This window comes from Notolabrus celidotus, chromosome 4 (assembly GCF_009762535.1).
Source record: "Notolabrus celidotus isolate fNotCel1 chromosome 4, fNotCel1.pri, whole genome shotgun sequence".
Taxonomy (NCBI): domain Eukaryota; kingdom Metazoa; phylum Chordata; class Actinopteri; order Labriformes; family Labridae; genus Notolabrus; species Notolabrus celidotus.
In genome coordinates this window covers 29,687,910-29,713,485 of record NC_048275.1, presented here as the reverse complement: position 1 = coordinate 29,713,485, position 25,576 = coordinate 29,687,910, and the positions used below count along the sequence as shown (strand labels likewise).

Here is a 25,576-nt window from a genome sequence, read left to right as displayed (position 1 = left end):
ATCCCATTTATAAGTTGTCTTTGTCGAGCAGTTTTCGCACATCAACCCCAACAATTACCTGCTCTGTTCAGACATCTGCTCCATCTGAGATTAAGCAGACTGTGAAGCGGGGGAAAGCAGAGTCAGCTCAATATCTGCTGTAACTGATGTGATGATTTGTGTTCTCACACATCGCTCTCATGGGTAAAGATCCTGTCCATTCCAGGAGAGCAGTGCTGTAAGAGGCTTTCCTTTGCTTTACATATGGGATGGTGATATGCAGGATTTATTATTTGTGCTCTAAACATATCATCACAGCAGCAGTCCTGTTACAGTCTGATGGTTTGTTACCTGCCTGAGCTGCTGAACGCTGCAGCTTCTTCCTGCAGGAACAAAGCAACATATTGGTGCTAGTGGGGGGGACAGGAAGGGAAAACAAACACACCCAAATTGCTGACACTACATTATGTTTCACTTAGGATGCATGCCCAAAAATATATCATTTTCACCCTGGAGCTCTCACCTCACTACAATGTCTGTTTGAGAAGAAAGGCGGTGTTGTTTTTGAATAAATGGCGACAGATTTTGAAGAGAACCTTTATTTGTAATGCTTTGATCACTTAAATTGACTGCAGTTTTTTGTGTTGTTGTATGCACCACCAACATTCTGCAGAAATGTCTTCTCTTTTTGAATCAAACCTCTGTCTCATATTTTGGCAGAATGCTCGAATATTCCTTCACTTATTAAAAATGGAAGATTTGATGCGAATATTATCTCATTTTGAAAATACTAATTTCATCGTTTTCACATGTGCCTGGTTGTAATGCCGTATTCCCGCCTGACCGTGGCTATAGAGCGTCTTAAAGCTGTTCGCTAACCGCAATAAATAACAGAAGAATTAAGACAAATTTGTTAATGATAATAATAATACAAATTATTATTGTTGTTGTTGTTGTTGTTATTATTATTATTTGTTAATATATATATATACTATAGCAAATGAAGACAAATACATTAGCAACATTCCAACCCCAACTCGGTCGAGGCAGATGTCTGTCTAACATGAATCTGGTTCTGCTTGAGGTTTCTGCCTGTTAAAGGAAGTTTTTCCTCACCATTGTAACGAGCTAAATACTGCAAGTTACAATGCTCATAGTGGATTAAGATGAGATCAGACTGAGTCTTATCCTGTCTTGATGTTGGGTCTCTGTTTACAAGTAAACACAGAGTGCGGTCTAGACCTGCTCTGTTTGTTAAAGCGTCTTGAGATAACGTTTGTTTTGATTTGGCGCTATACAAATAAAGATTGATTGATTGATTGACAGTCGCTGGACATACGTGTGTAGTGGTGTTAGATTCAGAAACAGAGTTAATCGCTGAGACTTAGCATGGCTGTAAAAAGTAAATGTATATGGCACGGTGCTGCGTCACAGAAACACCAACATAAAGGTTGAGACAGACACTGCCAGTCCCCGCTACTAGCAGCACCTTGTCCCGCCCGGTTCGAATAATCACTGAATGAATGCCAGTGATAATGGAACAGTATTTTGTCTTGATATGCTCATCCCTAAGGATACTTGACGATTTTTTCACTCTGGTACTTTCAGTATCTCATCAAAGTATCGTCTTTACCAACTAACAGCTAATTTTGAATAATTTTGGATTACATGTAGATTGTTTTCTCAATATTTGAATGTAATATATATGATTAGTGTTTATATCCAGAGTCTGGAGTGATGTGTTAATGTTTCTCCTCTGTGTGTCTGAACAATCCAAAACACAGACTGAGATATAAAACAGAAACAAGATACACACCCTCACATTGTAGAACTCTAGCTATGAAATACAGAGTAGTTTTGTTTGATATATTACCAAAATAATTGATCAGTAAATCTAATTCATATTTCTGTTGATTGACTCAATGCTTAATCGAGTGTTGCAGCTCTAGAAGTCAAGTTTGTGTCTTTTTGTCTCCTCTCTCTGAACCTCCCAAAATGTGAGCCTTTAAAAAGTAGCATCATTTCAACCCGGTGAAGTATCTTTGAACATCACTGAAAGGATTCAAATCAGAAGACGCTGACCTCCAGACTGGGTGTTTTTTTCTCATAAATACATTGATGAAAACATTCCTGCATGTCTGGAATCCGAGCCGCTCAGCAGGAGAGAACCAGAGGATTGAACTAAACAGCGTCAAATCCTTTAACCTGAAGATGAATGTGTAAATATTGTGGTTTGAGTGGAGACACACAGAATCGCTCTCATATAATACTATTATATAATTATTTTTATCATCTGCAGCTTCAGCTCAGTGACATAGTGAACTGCTGCTCCTCAGTTTGTGTTTGCGCTGATGTTTCTGATCCTGTTATGAAACCTCTGGCTGCCTTCACACGCTGCCGTCACAGCTGCTTAAAATCCTGTGTACGTGTGTGTGTGTGTTTGCATGTGAGTGTAGAAATTGTCCTTCATGACTTTGGACTGATTCATAAAGGCTGAACTACTTTACTTTGGCTCATAAGAATCCTCTCTGAAACTTGTACAGGAACAGTTTTACATGAACCAACCTGAATCTCATCCAAGCTGTTATTTACTCATCATAGTTCAAACAGATTCTTTTAGAAATGGAAAGTTTGCGTGTTTCTGAGAGCTTGGATCCAAATTCCCCGACATGTCATTTTATAAAAGGTGTCATCAAAGTGATTATGTTAAGTCCATGCGCTTGCTGCAGCTGAGGCCAGACATTAAGCTTTTAAAGTTTAGGCATTTTGGGATCAGGAGTTTGATATTAAACAGATCCTGTGGTGTGACTACAGAAGACCTTAGCAGACTGCATGCACACATCTTATTTTTTTCATTTTACTGTGATAAGTGGATTTATATTGATTTCTTGAGATGTCAACATATTGTCAGATGATCATCACTCAAATACTCAGAGCTACAAAAGCACATGACAAACAGAAATAGGCCTAACTAACCTCATCAGTGTGGGCCAATGGCAGCATGTCACTGTGCTGTGGTCTGGCCGACCACAGTGACTAGCCTATGCTTTGTTTTCTCAATAGTCAGAAAATGATCCAATAATAATTGATAGGAGTTATATAGTGCTTTTGTAAGTGCTCAATGTGCTTTACATGACATGAAAAAAATAAAAATAAAATACAAACAAAACAGAGTCGGGAGGGAGTAGAGGTCAAGATTCACTTTATTGTCATTTCCTTTTGTATTTTCATACTAAGTGAAACAAAATACTGTTAAGATTAGAAGATTTGAAAATCTTTAATGTCCTCCAAGAGGCAATTTGTGATACAGCACCCCCCAAAACATGAAAGGTAAATCAGACACACACAACAAAATGATCCAATGGTTTCTCATCAGCTTGACAGTGCAAAATCAAAGACACTAAAGACAGGCTAAAACATTTAAAGACACATTAAAAAAACACATAAAACACAGTATTAGCAGCATGATAAGACCAAAAGGTAGAAAGGGCATCAGTCAAGATCTTGTAGGCTTTTTTGATGAGGTAGGTTCTGAAGAAGTAGGCTCTGTTCCCCAGGGTGTGGTACTTGGTCTTGGTGATTGAGGACAGGAGATTAGCATCTCAGGATCTTAGGCAAAGAGATGGGGAGTGACGTTTGAGGAGGTGGGTCAGGTATGAAGGGGCAACGTTATTGAGGGGATTGTGGGTGATGAGCAGGATCTCGAAGTGGATTCGGTCCTGTATGGGGAGCCAGTGGAGGTGCTGAAGGATGAGTGTGATGTGAGCACTGGAGCGGGAGTGGCTGAGTAACCTTTTCTTGAAATAAGCCTTGTCAACTCAAAATAATGACATGAATAAATCCAAAAGACAAAGATCCAGAAAAAACAACTGAGATCAAGTCATTCTCACCAGAAAACCAGCTTTGATTTTGAGATAATGAGTTCAATAAATAAGTCAGATCTCAATAAAGAAAGTGAAAGGATGGCATTAATTAAGACACTATGGAGTAAAGGCATTGTATGGGTGCATGTCCGCTCAGGTCTTCAGTAGATTGTGCCTTTTAGATCTGGTCTGCTGCTTATTGACACTGCAGAAACAGCAAACATGGAGTCTTGCAGTGTGAAGGAAAATCATCCAGTGAAGGTAATTATTATGAGCTTTATGAGTTAAAAACTGGACCTCATATATGTCATAAATAAAAAAGAAACAAGAAAGAAGAGGGGAAATGCTCTCCATGAGGCTTACACTAAGTTAAATTAGTCACTGTATATTCTGTGATGTTTTGCTTTCACACACACAAACAAGCAGCACCAGAGACCCCTCTCTTCAGGCTGACCCGTCATTGATTGACAGCTTTCAGCTCAGTGGAAACAAACCAAACTAGTGCACATTCAAGGTAGAGTGAGTTTAAACTGAACCAAACAAGTCCCCACAAGCATCGCTGTGATTTCACCTCTGACCCGAGGATGAACTGAAAAATAAGACGATGAGAGATGTCTGATGGGGTAAATTATTAAAGAGACTGTATAAGGGGAAGCAAAATGTTTACACAACCTGCTTTATCAATATGTATCCAGGGCACCTGCAGGTCAAAGAAAGTTGTATGAATCATTTCAGTTATTCTCCTCGGTGGTAGTTGGACTTTTAAATATTCCCTCTATCCAGTGCAGACAGTAACATTAGTAAATCATGATTTAGTTTGTCGTTTCGGCCCTCAGGAGATGTCTTCCACCTCCACACAAACGGTAGAGTTTGTTGTGATGGTGGATAGTTTCAGTCAGCAGCATCATGCCTGCTGCAAACATGTCTCTGTAGCAGCAGGGAGCTCAGAATAATAGAAGAAGTTAAAGGTCAGACGTTCGAGTTGTGTGCGAGTGTGGAAAGAAGCTATGTAGCCCAAGATATTGAATGTGCATGTGTGTAAGAAAATAAAGGTTTTGTTCACACGGATACAACTTGAGCTTGTGTAAAAAGATTTTGTAGCTGTAAAAAGATTTAGTAGGTTTGTTATTTAAGAAATGGTAGAAATGGGAACATTCAGCTATATCTAGATTGAAACGCTCCTTTGCTCACCCCTTTGGTCAGTGAAGCAGCCGTGACTTTTGAAGACAAGACGCTCCTGAAATGCATGAGAAGTATGATCCTTCATTTGTCAATATTTTACCATCAAAAATGTCCAACAATACATTCCTTTGCACACAACAAACACTCTCCACTTCTCTGCATCTGTGCGACCATTAACTAAATCCTAAGGGTGGGCAGATTGATCCCAAATATGGATACTACAAATACTACACTTCGTTTTTGAAGATCGATTGTAGCGTCATAGGATCGATACCAGTTTGAGTTTCCCTCTTCTAGGTTTTATCCGTTTCAGGGCTGTCTGTGCAAACTATGTTCCGTTCTCTTGAACACACTTAGTGCATGCACTCTTTGCTTCTCCACTGCTGCTGTCCTGTGTGCTCAAACAACGAACAAACGGATCAATCATCGCGCATCGCTGACGTGCATCGCTCCACGGCACGCGCCCTGACTAACGGTGCCAATCAGACATGCATTGCATGCAGTGATGGCTGAAAGTAGAAGGAGCATCTTGTGGAGCTATTTTACAGCTGTCACTAAAAATGTAGCGAAGTGCGACGTGTGTAGGAAGGCTGTTCACTAACGTGGTAACACCACCAATTTGTTAAAACATATAAAAATCCACGTCAAAGAGAACTCTGAGTTTCAAGAGAAAAGAAGGGAGGAGAAGGGAAATGCTTTAGGCAGAGTATTTGTTGTTTGCCTTTAAAAACTGTCCTGTGTTTTAACACACATGTACATAAGATACTTTTAACAATAGAAAGTATCAGTATCGATATCAGCGATTCTGGGCCTGTATTACTTGGTATCGGATTGAAACCAAAATTTGTGGTATCACACACCCCTACTAAATACAGAAACATTTTTGTTTCTGGTTTGATGCTTTGGAAACATGGTGGTGCAAGAGGGCGTCTGCCATTGAAGGGAACCCTTATGCAGATATAAAAGGCTTATTCTAAGTGAATCAAAAATAATTTTCGGTTGATTATTCACTGATTTGAACATACTTATGAATATTATATTCCATTTCTACCAAGTCTGCTCTTGTACACGCAGCTAATTATATTACACACTGCACCTTTAACAATCCAGCAACCCTAGAATATAAAGATATTTGATGCTTGTGTAGTACAATATATTCAAAATTGCAAAATGTATTTTATATTGAACACAAGCACACACACAAGCACACACACACACACACACGCGCACGCACACACACACACACACACACACACACACACACACACACACACACACACACACACACACACACACACACATTTAAAAAAGCAATGAGCAAACCCTTAATGACATTTGCCCTCTGAACATCAAACATTCTGTCTTTTTCCCATATTTGTCATCTTGTTCACACGCAAACACACACGCACGCACACACGCACGCACGCACGCACGCACACACACACACACACACACACACACACACAAACACCATCTCTGACCATCAGTCTCACTTAAACACAGTCCATTTCTTTCACACACTTCTGTCTTTGTCACGCAGAAGTTCCAATCGGCTCCTAAAGCAGATGGAGAGAGTGATGAACACAGAGTGACATGCCAACACACACACACCAGACACACGCACACATTCAGTTTCATTTCTAGTGATTTTGACACATCCGCATCCCCAGGTCACCAAACAAAAAAACTTTCTGATTGGTCGGCTGTAGTTTCAGGTCAGCAGTGTCTGTGCTGACAGGTGATTGGCTGTGAGCTGATGTAAAGGCAGAACATTGCGTCTTAAGGGGAGTGTGAGTAGATGCTGCAGCAGTGGGACGCATAAATCCTCAGGATTTTGAAGGCTTTGGACTTTTATTTTTTGAGCTGGGTAGAGTTTCGAGCTTCTAGTCTACTCACTTCCTCTGGCAGAGGTGAGCATTTCCAGCCTTTGGACTCCACTTTCAGAGAGGGTTCAATTGTCTCCTGGCTCTGTGGGATGGACTGGGAGGGTGCCTAGAAATGTTCAGGGAAATCAAGGATGTTTTAAAGTCGCCGTGTTTATATATTCTGCTGGTGTCTGATGAGGTGTGGGGGTCAGATCTGTGCATAAAACAGAGACTTTGTGTAGAAAATAGAAAATAGTGGTAGGGTTGCCATCGTCATAATTGTTGAACACCAGCAGTCTTGTCAACTTTATTTCTACTGAACCCTTAATGTAAATTTTTAAGTTTGTGTTAATGTGTTCCCTTCTTCTCTGTCTCTAGGTTCTGTGGCACCTCGATATCTTCAGACGTAGTTTCCGTCAGCTGACGACTCACAAGTGCATGGAGGACTCGTGCATTTTCTGCGCTCTGAAGGTGAGTCAGACTGACTGATACCTGAAGCTGATCATGGATATGTTATTAATCTATCAACAGATATCTGTGCATGTGTAAGAATTTGTGAAAGAGTAACACGATTTAAGCCTCCCTTTTCTTACCTGTTCAACTGTGCCTTCTTCAGAGCATCTTTGCTCAGTTTCAGTACAGCAGTGAGAAAGTTCTACCATCAGACGCTCTTCGCAGCGCCCTGGCCAAAACCTTTCAGGATGAGCAGAGGTTTCAGCTGGGCATCATGGACGACGCTGCAGAGTGCTTTGTAAGACAACACACACATGCTGCAGTCCTGACTTATCGACCACTTTAAAGCAGTACTGTGAGGTATTTAAAGCAGCAGGATTCACACCCTGGGCTCTTGTGTTTCTGCAGGAAAACATACTGATGAGGATCCACTTCCATATTGCAGACGAGACCAAAGAAGACATCTGCACAGCCAGACACTGCATTCCCCACCAGAAGTTTGCCATGACGCTGTTTGAACAGGTGAGATGGGAAATAATCTGAGAAGAGTCCACTAGCTCAGCCCTTTGCAGGAAGAAATATCATGTGATTCAAACTTACATCAGACAACTTTAAAACCATAGAGGTAGACTAAATGGCATGACAGATCATTTGATTTTTCCTCCTTCTTTCCCTGCTGGATATTAAGAGATGGACGAAATATTTAGTCATGGGTCTGATGGTGCGTTCACACCAAACACGAATAGAATCATTCGCACGAATGAAGTACATGTAAAGTCAATGCAGAGGCGTGAGTAGACGCGAGTAGAGGTCTGAACTCAAGCGAATGAATCGCAGCGCGATAGCCAATCGGCGTGCAGATCCCCCGGTGACGTGTGTTGTGTGACGTATGGACCAGCGGAGATTCCAACGGGGATTCCCTCATCTGGAATATATGGGACACTTTGATTCTATCACTGTGCAGCTTCCCCAAACTCTGTGACTCTACCTGTTCTTATGGGATGAGGAATAAACAGGAGCTCACTGTGAGGACAGAGAGGGAGGAGGATTATGTGGTGAGTTGTGAAAAACTTTGTCTGTCAGCTATCGATTGTAGTAGTAGGAAGTTATCTCTGCCCACTTTAGTATAACCGGCTTCCCCATTCAATGTCCGCGAGCTCAACCTTGTTACTGCGGTCAAGCCAGCCTCCACTTCAGAGACGAAAGTCAAGCCAGCCTCCACTGTATTCTGTTTGATGACAACAGACAGCTGTGGCGTGGGAGCCCCCCTCCCTCTCACGTATATTCGCGTCTTGGCACTCGTTTACACGTGATTTTTATGCGCGAATTGAGCGAGTCATTCGCGCGAGTAAACACAAATCATTCGCGCGTCTAGCGCGATCGTTCGCGTTTGGTGTGAACGCACCATTAGACGATACACAATTTTCTGTAGTTAACAAAATGATTCAAGGAGTCTAAGTTACACAGTTATTTTTAGGATCCTCTCAATTTTAAGTTCCTCTTTGTGTTTCCAAACACCTAAAGCTGAATTAGTAACACATTAATGGATTTTAATACTACAAATATATTTGAATCTTGCTGCTGAAGCCTCTTTTTAACTTCAGGTTAAAATACATTTTCACTCAAAACAAGCTCTGAAATTTGTTCTCCATCTCCTCCATTATAGCATGAGATCTTTTACAGTAACTTTAAATGAATAAAACAAGACATCTGTTTTAAGACCGACTTCAATGAATTGTGAATCAGCCTTTTAAAATTCCCACAAGCAGCCAAGAGAGATAGTTGTTTGCACAGTCATGTTACAAAAATCTTTGAAATAATAATGCTAAAAGCTTAAGAGTTAATTCTCTCTGCAGCCGAGGATAAGACTTCATGTGTTGCTGCATCACATTGCACGTTTATTGATTTAATGAATGCATAATGTTACAAGCAGTGTTGAAGCAGCCAGGAGCATCTGCAGGGAAGGCAGATCACTTTTTGCTTATTCCTCTTTCAGTTGTTCCAAAATAAAAGCAGGTGCAGAATCTCTATAAACAGACAGCTGAATAAAGAATTTGTGGGAGAGGAGCCAGATTTTTGTGTTGGGAGTGTTCTGGTTTCAAAAAAGAAAAAAAGGAGAGTACTCTAACTAAAAACTTCTTAAGATGCATGATTACACAGTATTAAGTACACGGTATTTAAACAGTAAACATATCGCTCACAAGTGCTTCTGCAAAAGAGCCAGAGAGGGGGAAGGTGTCTGGTCACAATGAGATCCAATCAGATATCGTCTGAAAGAGATTTAGCTTTTTGGTGTTTTAAACTCATCCCTATTCTTTTTACATTTGCATAGAAGTGCAGCAAAAAATCTGTTTTTTAAACCGTCTTCCTAACTTTCAAATTTCCAATTAGTGTTGCTGAGTATGTTCAGCTTCAACTGAATAAATGTCCCCAGAAACCAAAACAAAAATACAACTTATCTGCAGAATCTTCCCGTCAGACCATCTGTGTGCGTTTAAGTTTACTGGATGTGTTTGTGTGTTTCAGTGTGTGTGCAGCAGCTGTGGAGCGTCCTCAGACCCACTGCCCTTCATTCAGATGGTCCACTACATCTCCACCACCTCCCTGTGGTAAGTGTGTGTGTGTGTGTGTGTGTGTGTGTGTGTGTGTGTGTATGTATGTGTGTGTGAGTGAATCTCTTTGTTTAGATCTCGTCTTGGAGAGGTAAGTTGAGGCCACACCTCCCCTCCCACTTCTGTCGCTAGGTTACCCCTGAGGGTCACCAAGGCAACCAACTAATCGCTCTCTTTATTTTGGCTGCTGAGATGTTGCTCATGCATTCACACAGATAAACACACACACACAGACACACACACTCACACACACACACAGCCATGGGTGATTCAGAGGGGAAAAGGTGGGAAGGCGTGTGTGTCCTTCCCTCGTCAAAGTGAAGACTCTTGCCATTTGTTTCAGAACTATTTAGTGTTTGTAGAAATATGAAGCGTTTTAAAGGCTTCGATGAGGATTTGATCAAACTGCTCTCTCAGATTATATTTCACAAAAACAAAGACAAGAGCAGGTCAAGTAAACGGGCATAATTTTCATTTGCTCTACAGCGTTGGGAACTTCTCTTCCTTTTAAGTGAATTAATACTCTGGTCATTGCAGCAAGTGGACCCTCTGCACTGATGTCAGTCAGCTGATTCACATCCAGCTTCAAGTTGAAACAAATTATTTTGAGTAAAAAGTCCAGCTGGTGATTATCAATCTTTAGCCTCAATAACCTATTGTTGTCTTGATCTTTCTTTTCTTTATTTGCTTTTGTGACACGGCAACATGCCTCCTACATAAATAACCACAAACAAATGCTTAAATCAGACCAGATAATTTTGTTGGATAGGACCGTTTCTGACATGTTTTATCTTGTGATCCTTTTAGTCACGAGACAGCAGTTTTTAACGTCCGTGTTATTTGATCTACAGTGGGGCAAAAAAGTATTTAGTCAGCCACTGATTTAGCAAGTTCTCCCACTTAGAAAGATGAGAGAGGTCTGTAATTTTCATCAGACGTACACTTCAACTATGAGAGACAAAATGAGAAAAAAAATCCAGGAAATCACATTGTAGGATTTTTAAAGAATTTATTTGTAAATTATGGTGGAAAATAAGTATTTGGTCAATAACAAAAGTTCAACTCAATACTTTGTAACATAACCTTTGTTGGCAATGACAGAGGTCAAACGTTTCCTGTAAGTCTTCACCAGGTTTGCACACACTGTAGCTGGTATTTTGGCCCATTCCTCCATGCAGATCTCCTCTAGAGCACTGATGTTTTGGGGCTGTCGCTGGGCAACACGGACTTTCAACTCCCTCCACAAATTTTCTATGGGGTTGAGGTCTGGAGACTGGCTAGGCCACTCCAGGACCTTGAAATGCTTTTTACGGAGCCACTCCTTCGTTGCCCGAGCGGTGTGTTTGGGATCATTGTCATGCTGGAAGACCCAGCCACGTTCCATCTTCAATGCTCTCACCGATGGAAGGAGGTTTTGGCGATGTCTCACGATACATGGCCCGATCATTCTTCCCTAAACACGGATCAGTCGTCCTGTCCCCTTTGCATAAAAACAGCCCCAAAGCATGAGGTTTCCACCCCCATGCTTCACAGTAGGTATGGTGTTCTTGGGATGCAACTCAGCATTCTTCTTCCTCCAAACACGACGAGTTGAGTTTTTACCAAAAAGTTCTATTTTGGTTTCATCTGACCACTTGATATTCTCCCACCCTCTTCTGGATCATCCATATGCTCTCAGACGGGCCTGGACATGTACTGGCTTAAGCAGGGGGACACGCCTGGCGCTGCAGGATTTGAGTCCTTCTCGGCGTAGTGTGTTACTGATGGTAGCCATTGTTACTTTGGTCCCAGCTCTCTGCAGGTCATTCATCAGGTCCCTCCGTGTAGTTCTGGGATTTTTGCTCACCGTTCTCATGATCATTTTGACCCCACAGGATGAGATCTTGCGTGGGGCCCCAGATCAGATAATCAAGGGAGATTATCAATGGTCTTGTTTGTCTTCCATTTTCTTACAATTGCTCCCACAGTTGTTTTATTCACACCAACCTGCTTGCCTATTGTAGATTCACTCTTCCCAGCCTGGTGCAGGTCCACAATTGTCTTCCTAGTGTCCTTCGACAGCTTTCTGGTCTTGGCCATGGTTGAGTTTGGAGTCTGACCGTTGGAGGCTGTGGACAGGTGTCCTTTTATACAGATAACCAGTTCAAACAGGTGCCATTAATACAGGTAACGAGTGGAGGACAGAAGAGCTTCTTAAAGAAGAAGTTACAGCTCTGTGGGAGCCAGAAATCTTGCTTGTTTGTGGATGACCAAATACTTATTTTCCACCACAATTTACAAATAAATTCTTTAAAATTCCTACAATGTGATTTCCTGGATTTTTTTTCTCATTTTGTCTCTCATAGTTGAAGTGTACCTCTGATGAAAATCAGACCTCTCTCATCTTTCTAAGTAGGAGAACTTGCAAAATCAGTGGCTGACTAAATACTTTTTTGCCCCACTGTAGTCTCTCTGCTCTTGTTTTAAAAGCCACAAAGTTGTTCCTTTATTCTGTTTTCCTCCATAAGTATCTGTAGTAGGGATGTATATTTTAAGTATTTTCCACGATCGATCTTTGGAAATGTTAACTGTCAATTATCAATTAATCATTAAAATAACATATTAAACATTTTCCATGTCAAAAACAAAGCCAAATGCATTTTCCCCTGAATAAAATTTTCCTTCATGACACAATGTATATAACTGAGAGTATTGAATAGCTACGGATCGTATTGAGGTGTTCAAAATGTTAACCACGCTGAATATCAACGTGTGGAGCAGGCTCGTATTCTCCGTGGACATACAGTCATAAAAGTGAAGTTTCAGACTTCAACAAGAGAACTGAACAGAAACACATTTCAGACTCACAGTGTCCATTTTTCTGTCTACTTGTTCTTATTGAGAAAAATAACCATGTGAACGTGGTCAGGTGTCAGCCAGGAGCGCAACCGAGTCATAATCAGTCCAGCAGCAGAGAAAAAAAATGCTCATCGAGACCTTTCACTCAGCCACAGCCCCAAGCTGAGCGTCTCCGCTGTGTGCAACTCCTTCAGTCAGCTGATTCACATCCAAACATGCTTTAAACTTAAAACACCTCCCTGATAGCTGAACGAAATACGAGACCACATGATGTTTGTTCCACGTGATAGAAAATCAAAAATGGGAGGTAGAGATCTCATCCTCTTCCACTCCCTGTCTTCCTCAGTAACCAGGCAGTGAAGATGTTGGAGTCTAGAGAGAAAGCCACTCCTGGCATGTTTGGGGAGCTTCTGCGGAACGCCAGCATGGGCGACCTGCGCAGTTGTCCGGTGAGGGATTTTCAACCACCTAAAATTTTACAAATCATATCACATATAGATATCAAACATTAACTGGTCTTACATGTATGTTTAAACTTTTATTTCTTATCATTCCTCCTCTTCCTCAGAGTCAGTGTGGTCAGCAGCTCAGGATGGCTCGTGTCCTCCTCAACAGCCCGGAGATCATCACCATCGGTCTAGTGTGGGACTCGGATCACTCAGACCTCGCTGAAGACGTCATACACACTCTGGGAACCTGCCTCCGTCTGGGAGATGTAAGACATTTAATAAATGCTGTGAAAACAAATCTGACACAGGAGCAGGGAAGAACAATAAAGCAATGCAAGCACTGGTGGAGCATATCCACTGCAAAGTTTTCAGGGTCAAACACAAGCTCAAAGTCCTTACTGAAACACTCCTTTTGTCTTCTTCTCTCTCAGTTGTTTTACAGAGTTACAGAGGAGAAGGCTCGACAATCAGAGCTCTACCTGGTGGGCATGGTGTGTTACTACGGAAAGCACTACTCTACCTTCTTTTTCCAGACAAAAATCCGACGATGGATGTACTTTGATGACGCACACGTAAAGGAGGTATGTTCAGTCATGTATTGTGACACTTAGAGCGACTCAAAGTTAGACTAAAAGAGTTACATGTGTTGATCATGAACTATAAAGTCCTTGGTTAAATTGGAGATAGAATGCCCCACTGCTCTGTCTCCTCTTATTATCTATCATCTATCTACTATGGATTCACTCATAAAGGTGGATAGGATTTGGCGTCTTGAAGCTCATGAGGTGCATGAGGCAATCCAACTCTATCTGACTTATTCTATTAAGCCAAGGCCTGAGACAGAACTGTACATTAGAGTTAAGTACACAGACACACAAGACAAAAGAACTATAAGACAATGTGAAGCAAGGCGATATGACTTATGTGAATGATATCACTGTATTCAGCACTACAGAGAATTTATGATCAAATACAGTCCCATATTACCAAATCAATAACACTTCATCAATCTCAGCATATACAAGTATATCAATTAGAATGAGCTGTATATCTATCAGCCATAACAGTAAAGTAATGAAGACGTTAATGCATCAGTAATTGTTTTACAGTAATGCGGTGCTGTGTTCAGACTAATAAGTGGGGGGACATGAGGAGCCATGTGGTCAGTAGAGGGCGTAGTGGGGTGGGTTACTTCACTTAGTGTTCATCCTTTCTTAAAGTTTTAGTACCTTGTGTTTGACCCTAAAGTTCTTGTAATTTGAGTACTTAAACGACATTTGCATTCTGGTTCCTTTGAACTTTTAGCCCCATAAGCTCTTATATGCAGGACTTTTATAGCTAAAATGAGTTATGACTATTTTTTACAGTTTGATGTACAGTAATTATTGTCACTTAAATACAAGCTTTAGTACAGGTTATGTGTCAATTATTTCATAAGTTGGGGTTAAAGTCTAATTATCACTACTAGCTTGATATCAGAAACATAAATTGGTTGTACTACTGTTAGCATTGCATAATGTGATGCAGATATAACTACAGAGAGAAGATATTTAGTGAATAAAGAGAGTAAGCTCCTGTAAGCACAAATGACAGTGAGTCTAATGAAAACTAAAATATCTGTGGCCATGAACATTTTTCTATTTGATTACTGTGATGCAGAATGGTTTGCAGTTAATTAAAAAATGGTGCTCTAGCAGCAAGCAGCATTTTACCATTACTGAGTGTAATTCTGTGGCATATTTGGATTCATGTTAATACAGCATGTGAAACTTATTCGTTCAAACTCACTGTTATATTGTAATATATATCTGCAGTGGATCTCCTCTTATTTTAGATATACATAGTTCACAATTTGTAATGATTAAAATCAAAACTAGGATTAGTTTGGAGTCACACACAGCAGATGTAAAAGTATGAAGAGTACTTCTTCCAACACTAGAGGTGGCTAGGTTATTTCAGTGTGTGTCCTCACAGGTATAGAGTGTTTGTGCCAGTTTAAGGACAGGAAATGACCTCATGTAGTACCCAGTGCTATTTCTTTCCTGTCCATCCAACCCATCTGACCTCTTCCTTGCTCCAACTCTCTTCTTCTCCCCCTTTCCCTGCCTCCTGTCTTCTTTTTTTTTACTCTCAAATTGGAATTTGTCTCACTCTTCAAGCTTTGCTCTCTTTTCTATTATTGCTGCACTCTAATAACAGTGCTGGAATGAGATATCACATTCCCTCTCTCTGTCCCTCTCTCTCTGCTGGTTGTAAAAACAAGGATATCCCTCCATTGTTTATCAGTACAGCTGGACAGAACCGAGGGTGTGGTTAGAGCACACACTCACACACTGACACACACACATATCCCACCATAGCTGACACTTTCTGCCCACACTGCACACTTTTATTCAGTATCTTTTTCTCCTGAACAAAAACACATTTTTCCACGGTAGATGGACAGGAAGCATTTTGGATTTAGTGATGTCGCCTTAGAGCGAAAAAAGCTGGAAGTGGACTTTTGGAAAATGGAGGAAAGGTTGGAATAACAAACGGGAGGATTTCTGTCACACAAAAAGACAAACAGAAAGAGAGCGGGAAGCCTGACGAAGCAGGGGCTGGAACGGCCTCGAACATTTCAGCTGCCATCACTGTTTAACCTGCTGAGCTGTGTTTTCAAGGTGAACCAGACGAGCTGACTGCAACTGGTAAATTCTCAAGCTGCTTCTGCAAGACCTCTGTGGATGATTGAATGTGGAAAGTTTTTGTTTGGAAATGAGAATGTGTTATTTGTGAACATGTGACATCACTCGGGCTGAGTTGTGAGTTCAGTGTTCGAGTTTGGTTTGTTAAGTGAATCAGTCCTAGTGTGAGATGAACTGATTTTAATACTTTTGTTTAGGTCCAGTATCAACACTTATAACAAAGACTTAAAAGACTTCAAATGTTCTCATCTCACCTTGATGAACTCCAGATATGTTTTCTGTAATAATAGCTGAGGCTAATATAGCAAAATACTAAGTAATTTTTTTATACAAGACAGGGGAAATATACTGTATGTATGGATAAAGACATACATACAGATAAAAAAATGTATGTCAATACCAAAAAAAAATTATCGGATGCATACATGCTATGCAGTTTGATGAATACCTGATAATGAGAGGCCAGATGGTCTACATAGACTTTAGATTATTTTTTCTTGATTTGTGCTTAAGTTGTTTGTCACACCTTTTCAGCATGAATTCATTTTTATTTTAATTTTTAAGGATAAAGTTGATTCAAAAATATTAAAAACACTGACTTTCACAGGTTCACCTGCACAATCGGAATTTCTTCACCCCTCTCTAGCAGACGAATAATGTCAGGCTTGCTGCTAAGCTGCTGCTAATATTTGCCTAGCTTGTTTGGAGATGTTGATCAGGTCTTTAATTTTGGAATTATTTAATTACCCTCTGAAACTAACATTTATGTTTGGTGAAAATTAAGTTTCTCTCTGATGCTCTTCAACAAGGCTTTGGAGTCTTCATCCAAGGTTCCCTTTACACCATAGCTTTACCTCAGCTGAATTAAGGAAAGCTTAGAATCAAACAAGTTGGATCTCTCGTTATAGTTGTTCACAGATGTGTGATTTTGAGAAGTTGCTCATCAGGAACAGCAATTTTTGGTACCAAGTAGGTTTCCATCCATCCATCCATCCATCCATCCATCCATCCATCCATCCATCCATCCATCCATCCATCCATCCATCCATCCATCCATCCATCCATCCATCCATCCATCCATCCATCCATCCGTCCATCCATCCATCTTCAGCTCATCTAGGATGGAGCTCCTGACCCTTTCCCTGAGGCTCCACATTTTTGGAGGGAACTCAGTTTGGTGGCTTGTATCCGCAATCTCATTCTTTCAGTCCCTGCCCAAAGCTCATGACCCTAAGTGAGGTTTGGAACATAGATCAAACAGTAAATCAAAGCTTTGCCTTCAGGCTCAGCTTCCTCTTCATCACATCAGACCAGAATGATGCCTGCTTTACTGCTGACGCAGCACCAACACACCCCTAAATCTCACAGTCCATTTTACCCCACTTGTGAACAAGACCTTGAGACGCCTCAGTTGGGGCAAAGACTCACTCCTGACGCAGAGGAAGGAACTGCAGTTTCCTAGCTCAGAGTCATGGCCTCTGACTTGGAGGTGCTAGCTAACCGAAACGGATTATCTATAAAAAGCAGATATAGAATTCTGAGGCCCCCCAACCGGAAACCCTCCTCCCCTTGGATGCTTCTTGAGATCCTGTCCATGAAGATCACAAACAGAATCAGCAACAAGGGAAATCTCTGACGCAGGTCGACATGTACTGGAAACACACCTGAACTTGATCAGAGTGTGCAAACCAAGCTCTCACTTCAGTCATAAAAGCTTTTATATTACTCGTGGCTTCTTTATTCTAGGGTTCTGGAGGCGAGGCTTCAGGCAATGAGAAATAATGCAGATCCTGTTGTGGCTGTGAAACAGTGGACCAACTCTTAACCCTTGTAGGGCTTTTGGGGGGGTCATGGAAGCTTTTTCATCCAGTCTACATGTGTTTAGTGGACTTCGATGTGTACTATGATCCTGTCCCATACAGGGTCCTGTGGGGGGTTACTGCAGGAGTATATTGTCCCGGGGCTGTTGCTACAAGCCATCCCTGTATGACCAAATTGAGAGCTGTAGCAGGTTTACAGTTTGATTCTAAATGTGTAAGGGCAAAAAGTGCTCAAAGGCTTGTGATCGCTGGTCAATCAGAAGAAAGTGAGATTTTTAAGGAAATCGGTCCTTAGGGGGACGTGAGCTTAATGGTTTGGAACAGATAATGAGGCTGCATAAACCAGCAGTAGAAACTGTGGATGATACATGCCACTCAAAAACAGTCTAGTTATACAATTATAGAGCGGGAACACAATGACTTTGACACTACCTATGTGCAGATTTTCACTGTCTACGCCACTTAAATTTGAGAAACTACTCCTGAAATGTTTTCTTTATAATAAAGAAAGCCTCAGTTCTTCAAAGTGTTTATTGGTCAGCCCAATAGCAGAATACTGGGCTGACCAAAATAAACCCAGCAATCAAGACCCAACCCACCCAACCTTTTATGGTAATCGTGAGAGGGATGATTTTAGAGAAAAACTTTTGTACTTTTTGAAAAATATCTTAAATGTTATGCCTTTTCATGACATTCAATTGGAAATTGTCAATAGTTATCATAAACAGGCACTGTTTTCAAAGAATATAACAGAGCAAGATGAGGAATCTGAGTGAATATTAATGATATTGTAATTATTTGGATGCACTTCAGTACCAAATATCATCTGGTTTGGGTAAAGGTTGGTTACCCATTACTCTCAAATAAGTAATCAGAATGTTACAATTCTTCACCAGATCTTTTACCAGTGCCGTCATATCAGCTCTGGGTAGACAGATAAACATTGTTTTTAATATTTGTCCACTCACCAGAGGTTTGAGTGTCTGTTCTTCTACGTCTGAATTTTTAAAGCCTTCTCCTTTGCTCTGTCTTGATTATCCTCTACTTCTCGTTCTTCTCACTCCTCTGCAGATTGGTCCCAAGTGGAAGGACGTAGTCTCACGCTGCATTAAAGGCCACTACCAGCCTCTGCTGCTGCTCTACGCAGACCCCCGTGGGACTCCAGTGTCAGTGCAGGATCTGCCCTCACGTTTCGATCTCCAACAGCTCAACAAGGCCTGCTACGACAGCGAAGACTCGGGTAACTACAACACAGCTAGGAGTCGTAGTAGTAGCACAACAGCAAACATTCAGGTAACTAAACCAGACTTAGTAGTGCTTGTTGTAGTCATGGTAGTTCTATGACAGACGAGACTGGAGTAACTGAAAGACAGCTAACAGTTGGAGAAGTAGTTGAAGTAGTGGTCTTTGTGGCTGTTGTACTAGAACCAGAAGTCTACTTTTTTACAGCAGCAGAGATGTTATGATCAGTCTACGATGTTCTAAATTTCTGTAAATGTATTTTTGAGCACGAGGACTTCTCCACTGACGCCCCAACCTGTGTACTAACCCCATCCCCTGCACCCCCCCAACCAGGCCGCGAGCAGTCTATCTCCAGCGACACTCGCACCGATTCGTCGACGGAGAGCTACTCGTACCGACAGCCCTCCCACTCGCACCATGAGTCCCTGGCCAGTCACTACTCCTCTGACTCCCAGGGAACCGTCATCTGCATCGAGCGCCCAGATGGACCCTTGCACACCTCGCTCTGCAGCCTGGATACCATAGGTGGGTAGCTGAGGGGGAATGAGACACCTTTGTGGATGAAATTAGGAGGCCTGAATGGGTAGGCATTAAAAAAAGTTAGGTAGACAGTTTTATTTATTGGTGAAAGAGTTGGAGATGAAAATTTTGAATGTCTACCAGCAGCTTCAAACCTGAAAATATACATTTTAAAACCATGAAACTGAGAAGAGCGGTAAATCCACACTCTAGAAGAGAAACAAATTATTATGAATGGCCTAGTAATCATTGAAGCTATGGATTGATTTTCTGTCAATAACCCAAACAAATAAAGTGTTCGATCATCCCATTACTGTATTTCCTTAAAATACAAGGAACTTTATTCAGGAAATGCGGTAACATGATGCTTAGGAATGTGTTGCACGTATAAGAAGAGTTGTTCATACTTCCGAAAGAAACCCCGTTTTCATCTATTTCCTTTTCCGTTGTTGAAGTTAATTCGCGACACTGGCTCTACAAACTCTACACTTCCTTTGTCTGATTCAAGTTTAAAGCCCTTGGATGTTTCAATGGACAGTATCTGTTTATATCCAATCAAAGATATGTAAAACCAAAAAAAACAACAATGATTATAAAGTTGTTCTATCTTAAGAGTGTTAAATGAAGCTAGATTTTATAATATGTCATTCATCCCTGATGAATTACAAAGACAAGTGCAAACTCAATATCCAGTCATTCTTTCACATGAGGCTAAAGGATGAATTGATAATATGTGGGTTAGTTTTTTAATAATGAACATTATTGCAGGTTTATGCTTTGAGATGCCAACACTCAATGTTATATCCTGGACTGAGGTTTAGACTAAGACTAAAGGGGCCAAGGAAGTCCTGAGTTTCTATCCAGACACCAAAACACTGGCTAATTTAAAGAACACATTGGGTCTGCATTTCTTAAAAAATGACAAGATCCTTACTGAAATATAATTATAAAGTGATCTAGTCTGATATCAGCAGCTTCATACACCACAGACCATGAGCTGTTTGTCCTGCATGTTGATGATAAAAGACAGCAAGGTTTGCATGCCCACTTCTTTAACATTTCAATTCCTCCCTTCACATTGAGGTTGAATAATTTAATAAGACTCTAAACTATATTTAAATTTGAGAATATTTGACCCTGAGTGACCCTGCTGTGTAGCCCATCAGACTCTAAGACTCTGTCCTTCATCCTCTCTTTTTCTGTCATTGTGTGGAGCAATGTGGTGACCATGCTGTGAACATCGACATGCTTTTTGTTGCTAAGGCCACGTGACCGACAGTGAGCAGCACCAATCTCTGAGGAAGGGAGGCGGGGCCGGGGATAGGAGGCGGAGCTCTAGCCGCCACCGGCGATCTAAACCTGACAACGAAGCCTCGTCAGCCGGTTACCACAGTGAGGGTAGGCGGGATTTGTGCAAATTAGGGGCTGGGGAATTAAAGAAAAAAAAAAAGAATTCCATTGAGAATTCATTTTCAAAGCCCGATAAAGATACAAATGCCACCTCAATTTCCTCTATTAAATTAAAAGTAGTGCAAAGACAACATTTTAAGAGTTGAAACTGACAAGTTTTGTTTTATGAAAAATATATACACTTGTTTTAAATATGAAGGCAGAAACGAAGTGTGGACAGGGACAGAAAAACACTGAAATGATGTGTGATGATAAAATAATATACGCTGTAAGTGTTTCCTTAAAAAGCATGTGACATAAGCAGTCATTACAAATAATGGCTGTTTTGAGGGAAGATGCTGCTATTACTACTATTTCTCCGGCTACACATATCAACGGAAATGAAATTATTTTGATGTCAAATAAACACAACAGGAACTGTACTAATGAAATGATAGTTTTGTTTAAATACTGATGATGATAAGAGTGATAATAATATATTTTTAAGGAAATTCTAAGTCCATAAAGGATACAATTTCATAAAATACAATAACATACTATACATGACTCCAAAACACAGGGTACATTTTAAACTGCTTTTAGGAGATTTTAGCATGTTCAAATTAACATTGATGCCTCTGTGTGACCTTCAAAAAGAAAACAGGATCACCAGCATCATGACTGACAATTTCTATTTATGAAGCTGTATTTAAAGCTGCTGCTAAGGCATAAGTGTCAGGTGAAGTGATTGCACTCTGCGGAAACATACTTTTAAAAAACTTTATGTACAGCAAAGATTTTTAGATTAGTGCTACATTAAACTCTGTTAAACAAAAACACTATCAGCACATTTACAGGAAAAAATCAAGAAAGAGAAATCAGGTACACTTTGTCCACAGGGGGCGACAAAATTGACTTAAACTGAAAGTCCCTCATTGCAGCTTTAAACACTCAAATTGATAATAATAGTTTAAAGTAATGAGAGAGGTCACTAAAGGCTAACTTAAAGACTACATAATTATATCAAATTAAAAACTTAGAATGTAAGATTTAAACATAAATGCAATGACTCATAACAGCATTGTTTTTTGTTTATGTCACAAACTGGCTCTAACTAGTGATGGTGTTTCTGCTTATATCTATAGCAGCCTTCAGCACTATTAAAGTCAAGTCTTTTAGAGCAAAAACACTGAGGAAACAGGAAGTCTCTGAGGTTAGATTGAATACGTAGTTAGTCATTTAAACTAAAACTTCAGCTTATCTCTGTAGTTTAAGAAAAAGGAAATAATAAAGTGTCAAACTGAAACAACGCAGGAGGATGAGCGAGCTGCTAGTATCATTTGTTTAGTTGCGATTCATTAAATCATTCTTTCTCTTCTTTCATTTTTGCTGCTCATTGATGTTACTTACTCTTTATTTCAACTCACTTACCTGCTTTTTCATCTTTTTCTCTCTGCTTTCCAAATTCCTCCCTTACTTTTCTCCTCCTTGCTTCTCCTTTTGTTTTGTCTTTCTGTCTTTTCTCCTCTACTTTCCTTTCTTCTCCTTTACCTCCTCTTGTCTTCCCTTTCTCTTTTCTCCCCCCTCGTATCGTTTCCCCTCCCCACAGGAGAGACTTTGAAGGAGAAGAAAGTACCTCGTCACCTCCCCAAACCGTCCTCCTCCTTCTCATCCTCAACTAGTCGCCTGCGAGATTTAAGGGAGACCATGAGCAACATCATCCACAACCGACCCCTCTCCTCCTCTTCCTCCTCCTCTTTACCTGCTGCCGTCCTATCTGAAATCACCTCCTCCACCAACAACCACCACCACCCTGTCAGTGCTCCTGCTCCCTGCTCCTCCTCCAATAAACCCCAGGATTGGGAGGCCGACAGCACCAGCAGCGAGTCCAAGTCCAGCTGCTCTGGAGGAGCTGGGTCAGGGAGGTACCGGCCAGCATGGAGGCCACGTAGGGAGGCGCTCAATATCGACAGTATCTTCAACAGGGAGAGGCGAAGGCAGGCGGGGTACAGTCCACTTGGAGCCTCCCTGCTCGACGATGGTGGAGCTCCAGCTGCTGAAGGAGCAGACTCTTCCCTACCAGGCCAGGAGAAGGTGACATCTGTCAGGCCTGGTTCTTCCTGGACTCTACCAACCTCCTTTAGCAGCCACAGAGGAGCTGGAGACAGAGCAGGAGCTGAGCTACCTCCTCCTCCTCCCCCTCCTCCCAGGCTGATCCAGAGGATGGAGAGCGGATATGAGAGCAGCGAGAGGAACAGCAGCAGCCCGGTCAGCCTGGATCTGAACGTGGGAGACCGGTGAGTGCACAGCAAAACCTCATAAATTACTTTAGTCAGCTAGAGAGATACAGGAACTAAAACAAAGGATTCTGATCACATAGTAAATAATAAAAGCCCTAATAAATACCCCATTTGTTTCATATATACCTGTCATTATAATTCTGGCCCTGGATCACAGAAGGATGACTTCTTTACACTAAACTACACCCCTGTAGCGTCCGAGTGTTCCCTACAGATAATGTTACTTCAGCCCTCTGTTTGAGGAAAGGCAGCTCTGAAAAGAGGTTGGCTTTAAAACTGATACTCATCTGTTAGAATTACTGTGATCAGAGACATTAAGCTGAACTGTGACTCATGCAGTGGGGCTTGTTTCAAATAATTCTCTTCAATATCAGTGGACATTACTCATATGAACGTCTCTTTGATCTTCAGGGAGTGTGCTGTGAAGAAGGCTCCATCCTCCTCTTCTTCCTCTGGACCGTCATGGAAGAACTCGAGGTCAAAAAGCAGTGGTGCTCTGCTGCAGGAGCTCAGCTCTACTGGCCTTGGTATGACACCTCTGTGTGTGTGTGTGTGTGTGTGTGTGTGTGTGTGCGTGTGCGTGTGTGTGTATGTGTGTGTGTTTGATATTTGGGCTGGAGGTGTGTTCAGAGAATACACCTCTTCGTTGAATTCACAAAGTGATGTCATCCAGATGGTGAAGACAGATTGATCTGTGATATGACGAAAGCCTTGGTTTACATGGACGTGTGGACTTAAAACAGTCTTACATTCATATTGCTGTCTTCAAAGTCCATACCTATAGTTCACAGTGTTGACTGTGTTTGTGTTTGTGTGTGTCCTGACCAGCACCCCCTGCAGGCCGTAGTGAGCTGGATGAACTGCAGGAGGAGGTTCAGAGGAGAGCGAGGGAGGAGGAGCATCATAGAAGACAGGAAAAAGAGAGGGAGGCGGCCTTAGGCTTTAACCCCCGTCCCAGCAAGTACCTGGACCTGGACCAGCTGCAGATCCAGGGTAAACACATCCTTACATACATGCGCACAACAACAATGATGATAATAAAATGGAGTTAATGCTATACAGTATGTGTCCGGTTATACTGGCATAAAACTACTCAACCAGGACAATGTCTACCAACACAGGCATGTGAATGTTAACCTGCAAGAAGGACAGAGGGCTGGTGGTGCTAGCTCTGCTAATGTTAGCCACACTCAGCAAATCGGTTAGAGCTAATTCACTAGCAGACTCTGGGATCCCGTGTTTAGCCATGTTAAGAAAAATGTGCTACATTTTGACTGTTTCCTCATCTTTAGACAAGTCGGTTAGTTGGAATTTAAATTTTCGCTAATATTACTAGAAAATAGGTCGCTTCAAAACATTGCTCATGTTGAGCGCTGTATTGATTCTAATTTCGGGACTTTAAACTTCCTATTCAAAGCCTAAACTGCTCTGGAGCTCAAAATAATGCCATCCAAAGTCAGTTTAAAGAAGACGTTTCATTAAAACTCTAAGTGTGCATTTATGCGTATTTTTACCTGTGTGTGTGTGTGTGTGTGTGTGTGTGTGTGTGTGTGTGTGTGTGTGTGTGTGTGTGTGTGTGTGTGTGTGTGTGTGTGTGTGTTGTGTTGTGTTGTGTTGTGTTGTGTTGTGTTGTGTTGTGTTGTGTTGCAAAACTGGAACAATCCTCATTGAGCAGCTGAAAGGTCCCAGCTCAGCAGACAGACAAAAGATGGAATGATCTACCCAGCAGTGAATTGTGTGCGTGTGCGTGTGTGTGTGTGTGTGTATGCATCATGTTGTTTGCAGTGCTGTTGCTCTTAGACAGTGGTGTAAAGTCAGTATTGTGTAATAAAGAATGGATCTTACTTTTTAACAAACAAAGCTCTATCAACAGAGAGATCTTTCCTGTAAATTGTCCTACACCTGAAATAACTATCTAGACCTGTCAGCAATTTTGAAATCTGGTTAAAATGTTGGTTTTGGTCACAAAAAAGTTTAGATAATATGAAGATTAATGTTTCTCTCATTTAATTCTTGCAGTCACACTTTGGCAGTAAATAAACTCCCACTGTTTGGATTGTCATTATTTGACTATAATGGAAAAAAACATTTCACTACAAAGCTTGAGGTAGAGCAGATATTACTGCATTCAGTCACTTTGGTTCTTGTTGCACTTGTTACTGATGTCATTGGAGAAGCTGTTGCTAAAATGACCCCAGAAGATTTGCTTTGTCAGACCTTGGATGCAGAATCACAAAGTGTGTTATGTGTTGGTGCTTTAGGTAAAGGAGACAACTTTGAGCGGTGTGTGTCAGAAGCAGAGCTTCTGCTGGACCAGTCAGTGCGTTTGGAGCAGGCGGGGGAGGTCGCCGCGGCACTGTCAGCTGTCAACGAAGCAG

General features: G+C 41.2%; 1 protein-coding gene across 6 annotated transcripts in view; it reads left to right on the top strand.

Moving 5' to 3' along the window:
* The window catches only part of usp54a (ubiquitin specific peptidase 54a), an 87,830-nt gene that overhangs the window by 51,208 nt on the left and 11,046 nt on the right, over positions 1–25,576 (top strand). For 4 of the 6 annotated variants that reach the window (XM_034682023.1, XM_034682024.1, XM_034682022.1 and 1 more), the window contains 14 exons: positions 7,268–7,360; positions 7,506–7,640; positions 7,751–7,864; positions 9,869–9,951; positions 13,139–13,241; positions 13,361–13,507; positions 13,673–13,822; positions 18,820–18,988; positions 19,324–19,515; positions 20,773–20,907; positions 22,508–23,195; positions 23,610–23,725; positions 24,027–24,191; positions 25,460–25,576. The exon at positions 25,460–25,576 is cut by the window's right edge and continues 3 nt beyond it. In XM_034682023.1, coding sequence (XP_034537914.1) covers positions 7,268–7,360; positions 7,506–7,640; positions 7,751–7,864; positions 9,869–9,951; positions 13,139–13,241; positions 13,361–13,507; positions 13,673–13,822; positions 18,820–18,988; positions 19,324–19,515; positions 20,773–20,907; positions 22,508–23,195; positions 23,610–23,725; positions 24,027–24,191; positions 25,460–25,576 — 2,407 coding nt within the window. The remainder of the gene's footprint in view (positions 1–7,267; positions 7,361–7,505; positions 7,641–7,750; positions 7,865–9,868; positions 9,952–13,138; positions 13,242–13,360; positions 13,508–13,672; positions 13,823–18,819; positions 18,989–19,323; positions 19,516–20,772; positions 20,908–22,507; positions 23,196–23,609; positions 23,726–24,026; positions 24,192–25,459) is intronic. The other 2 variants (XM_034682026.1, XM_034682028.1) reach the window with 1 other exon arrangement.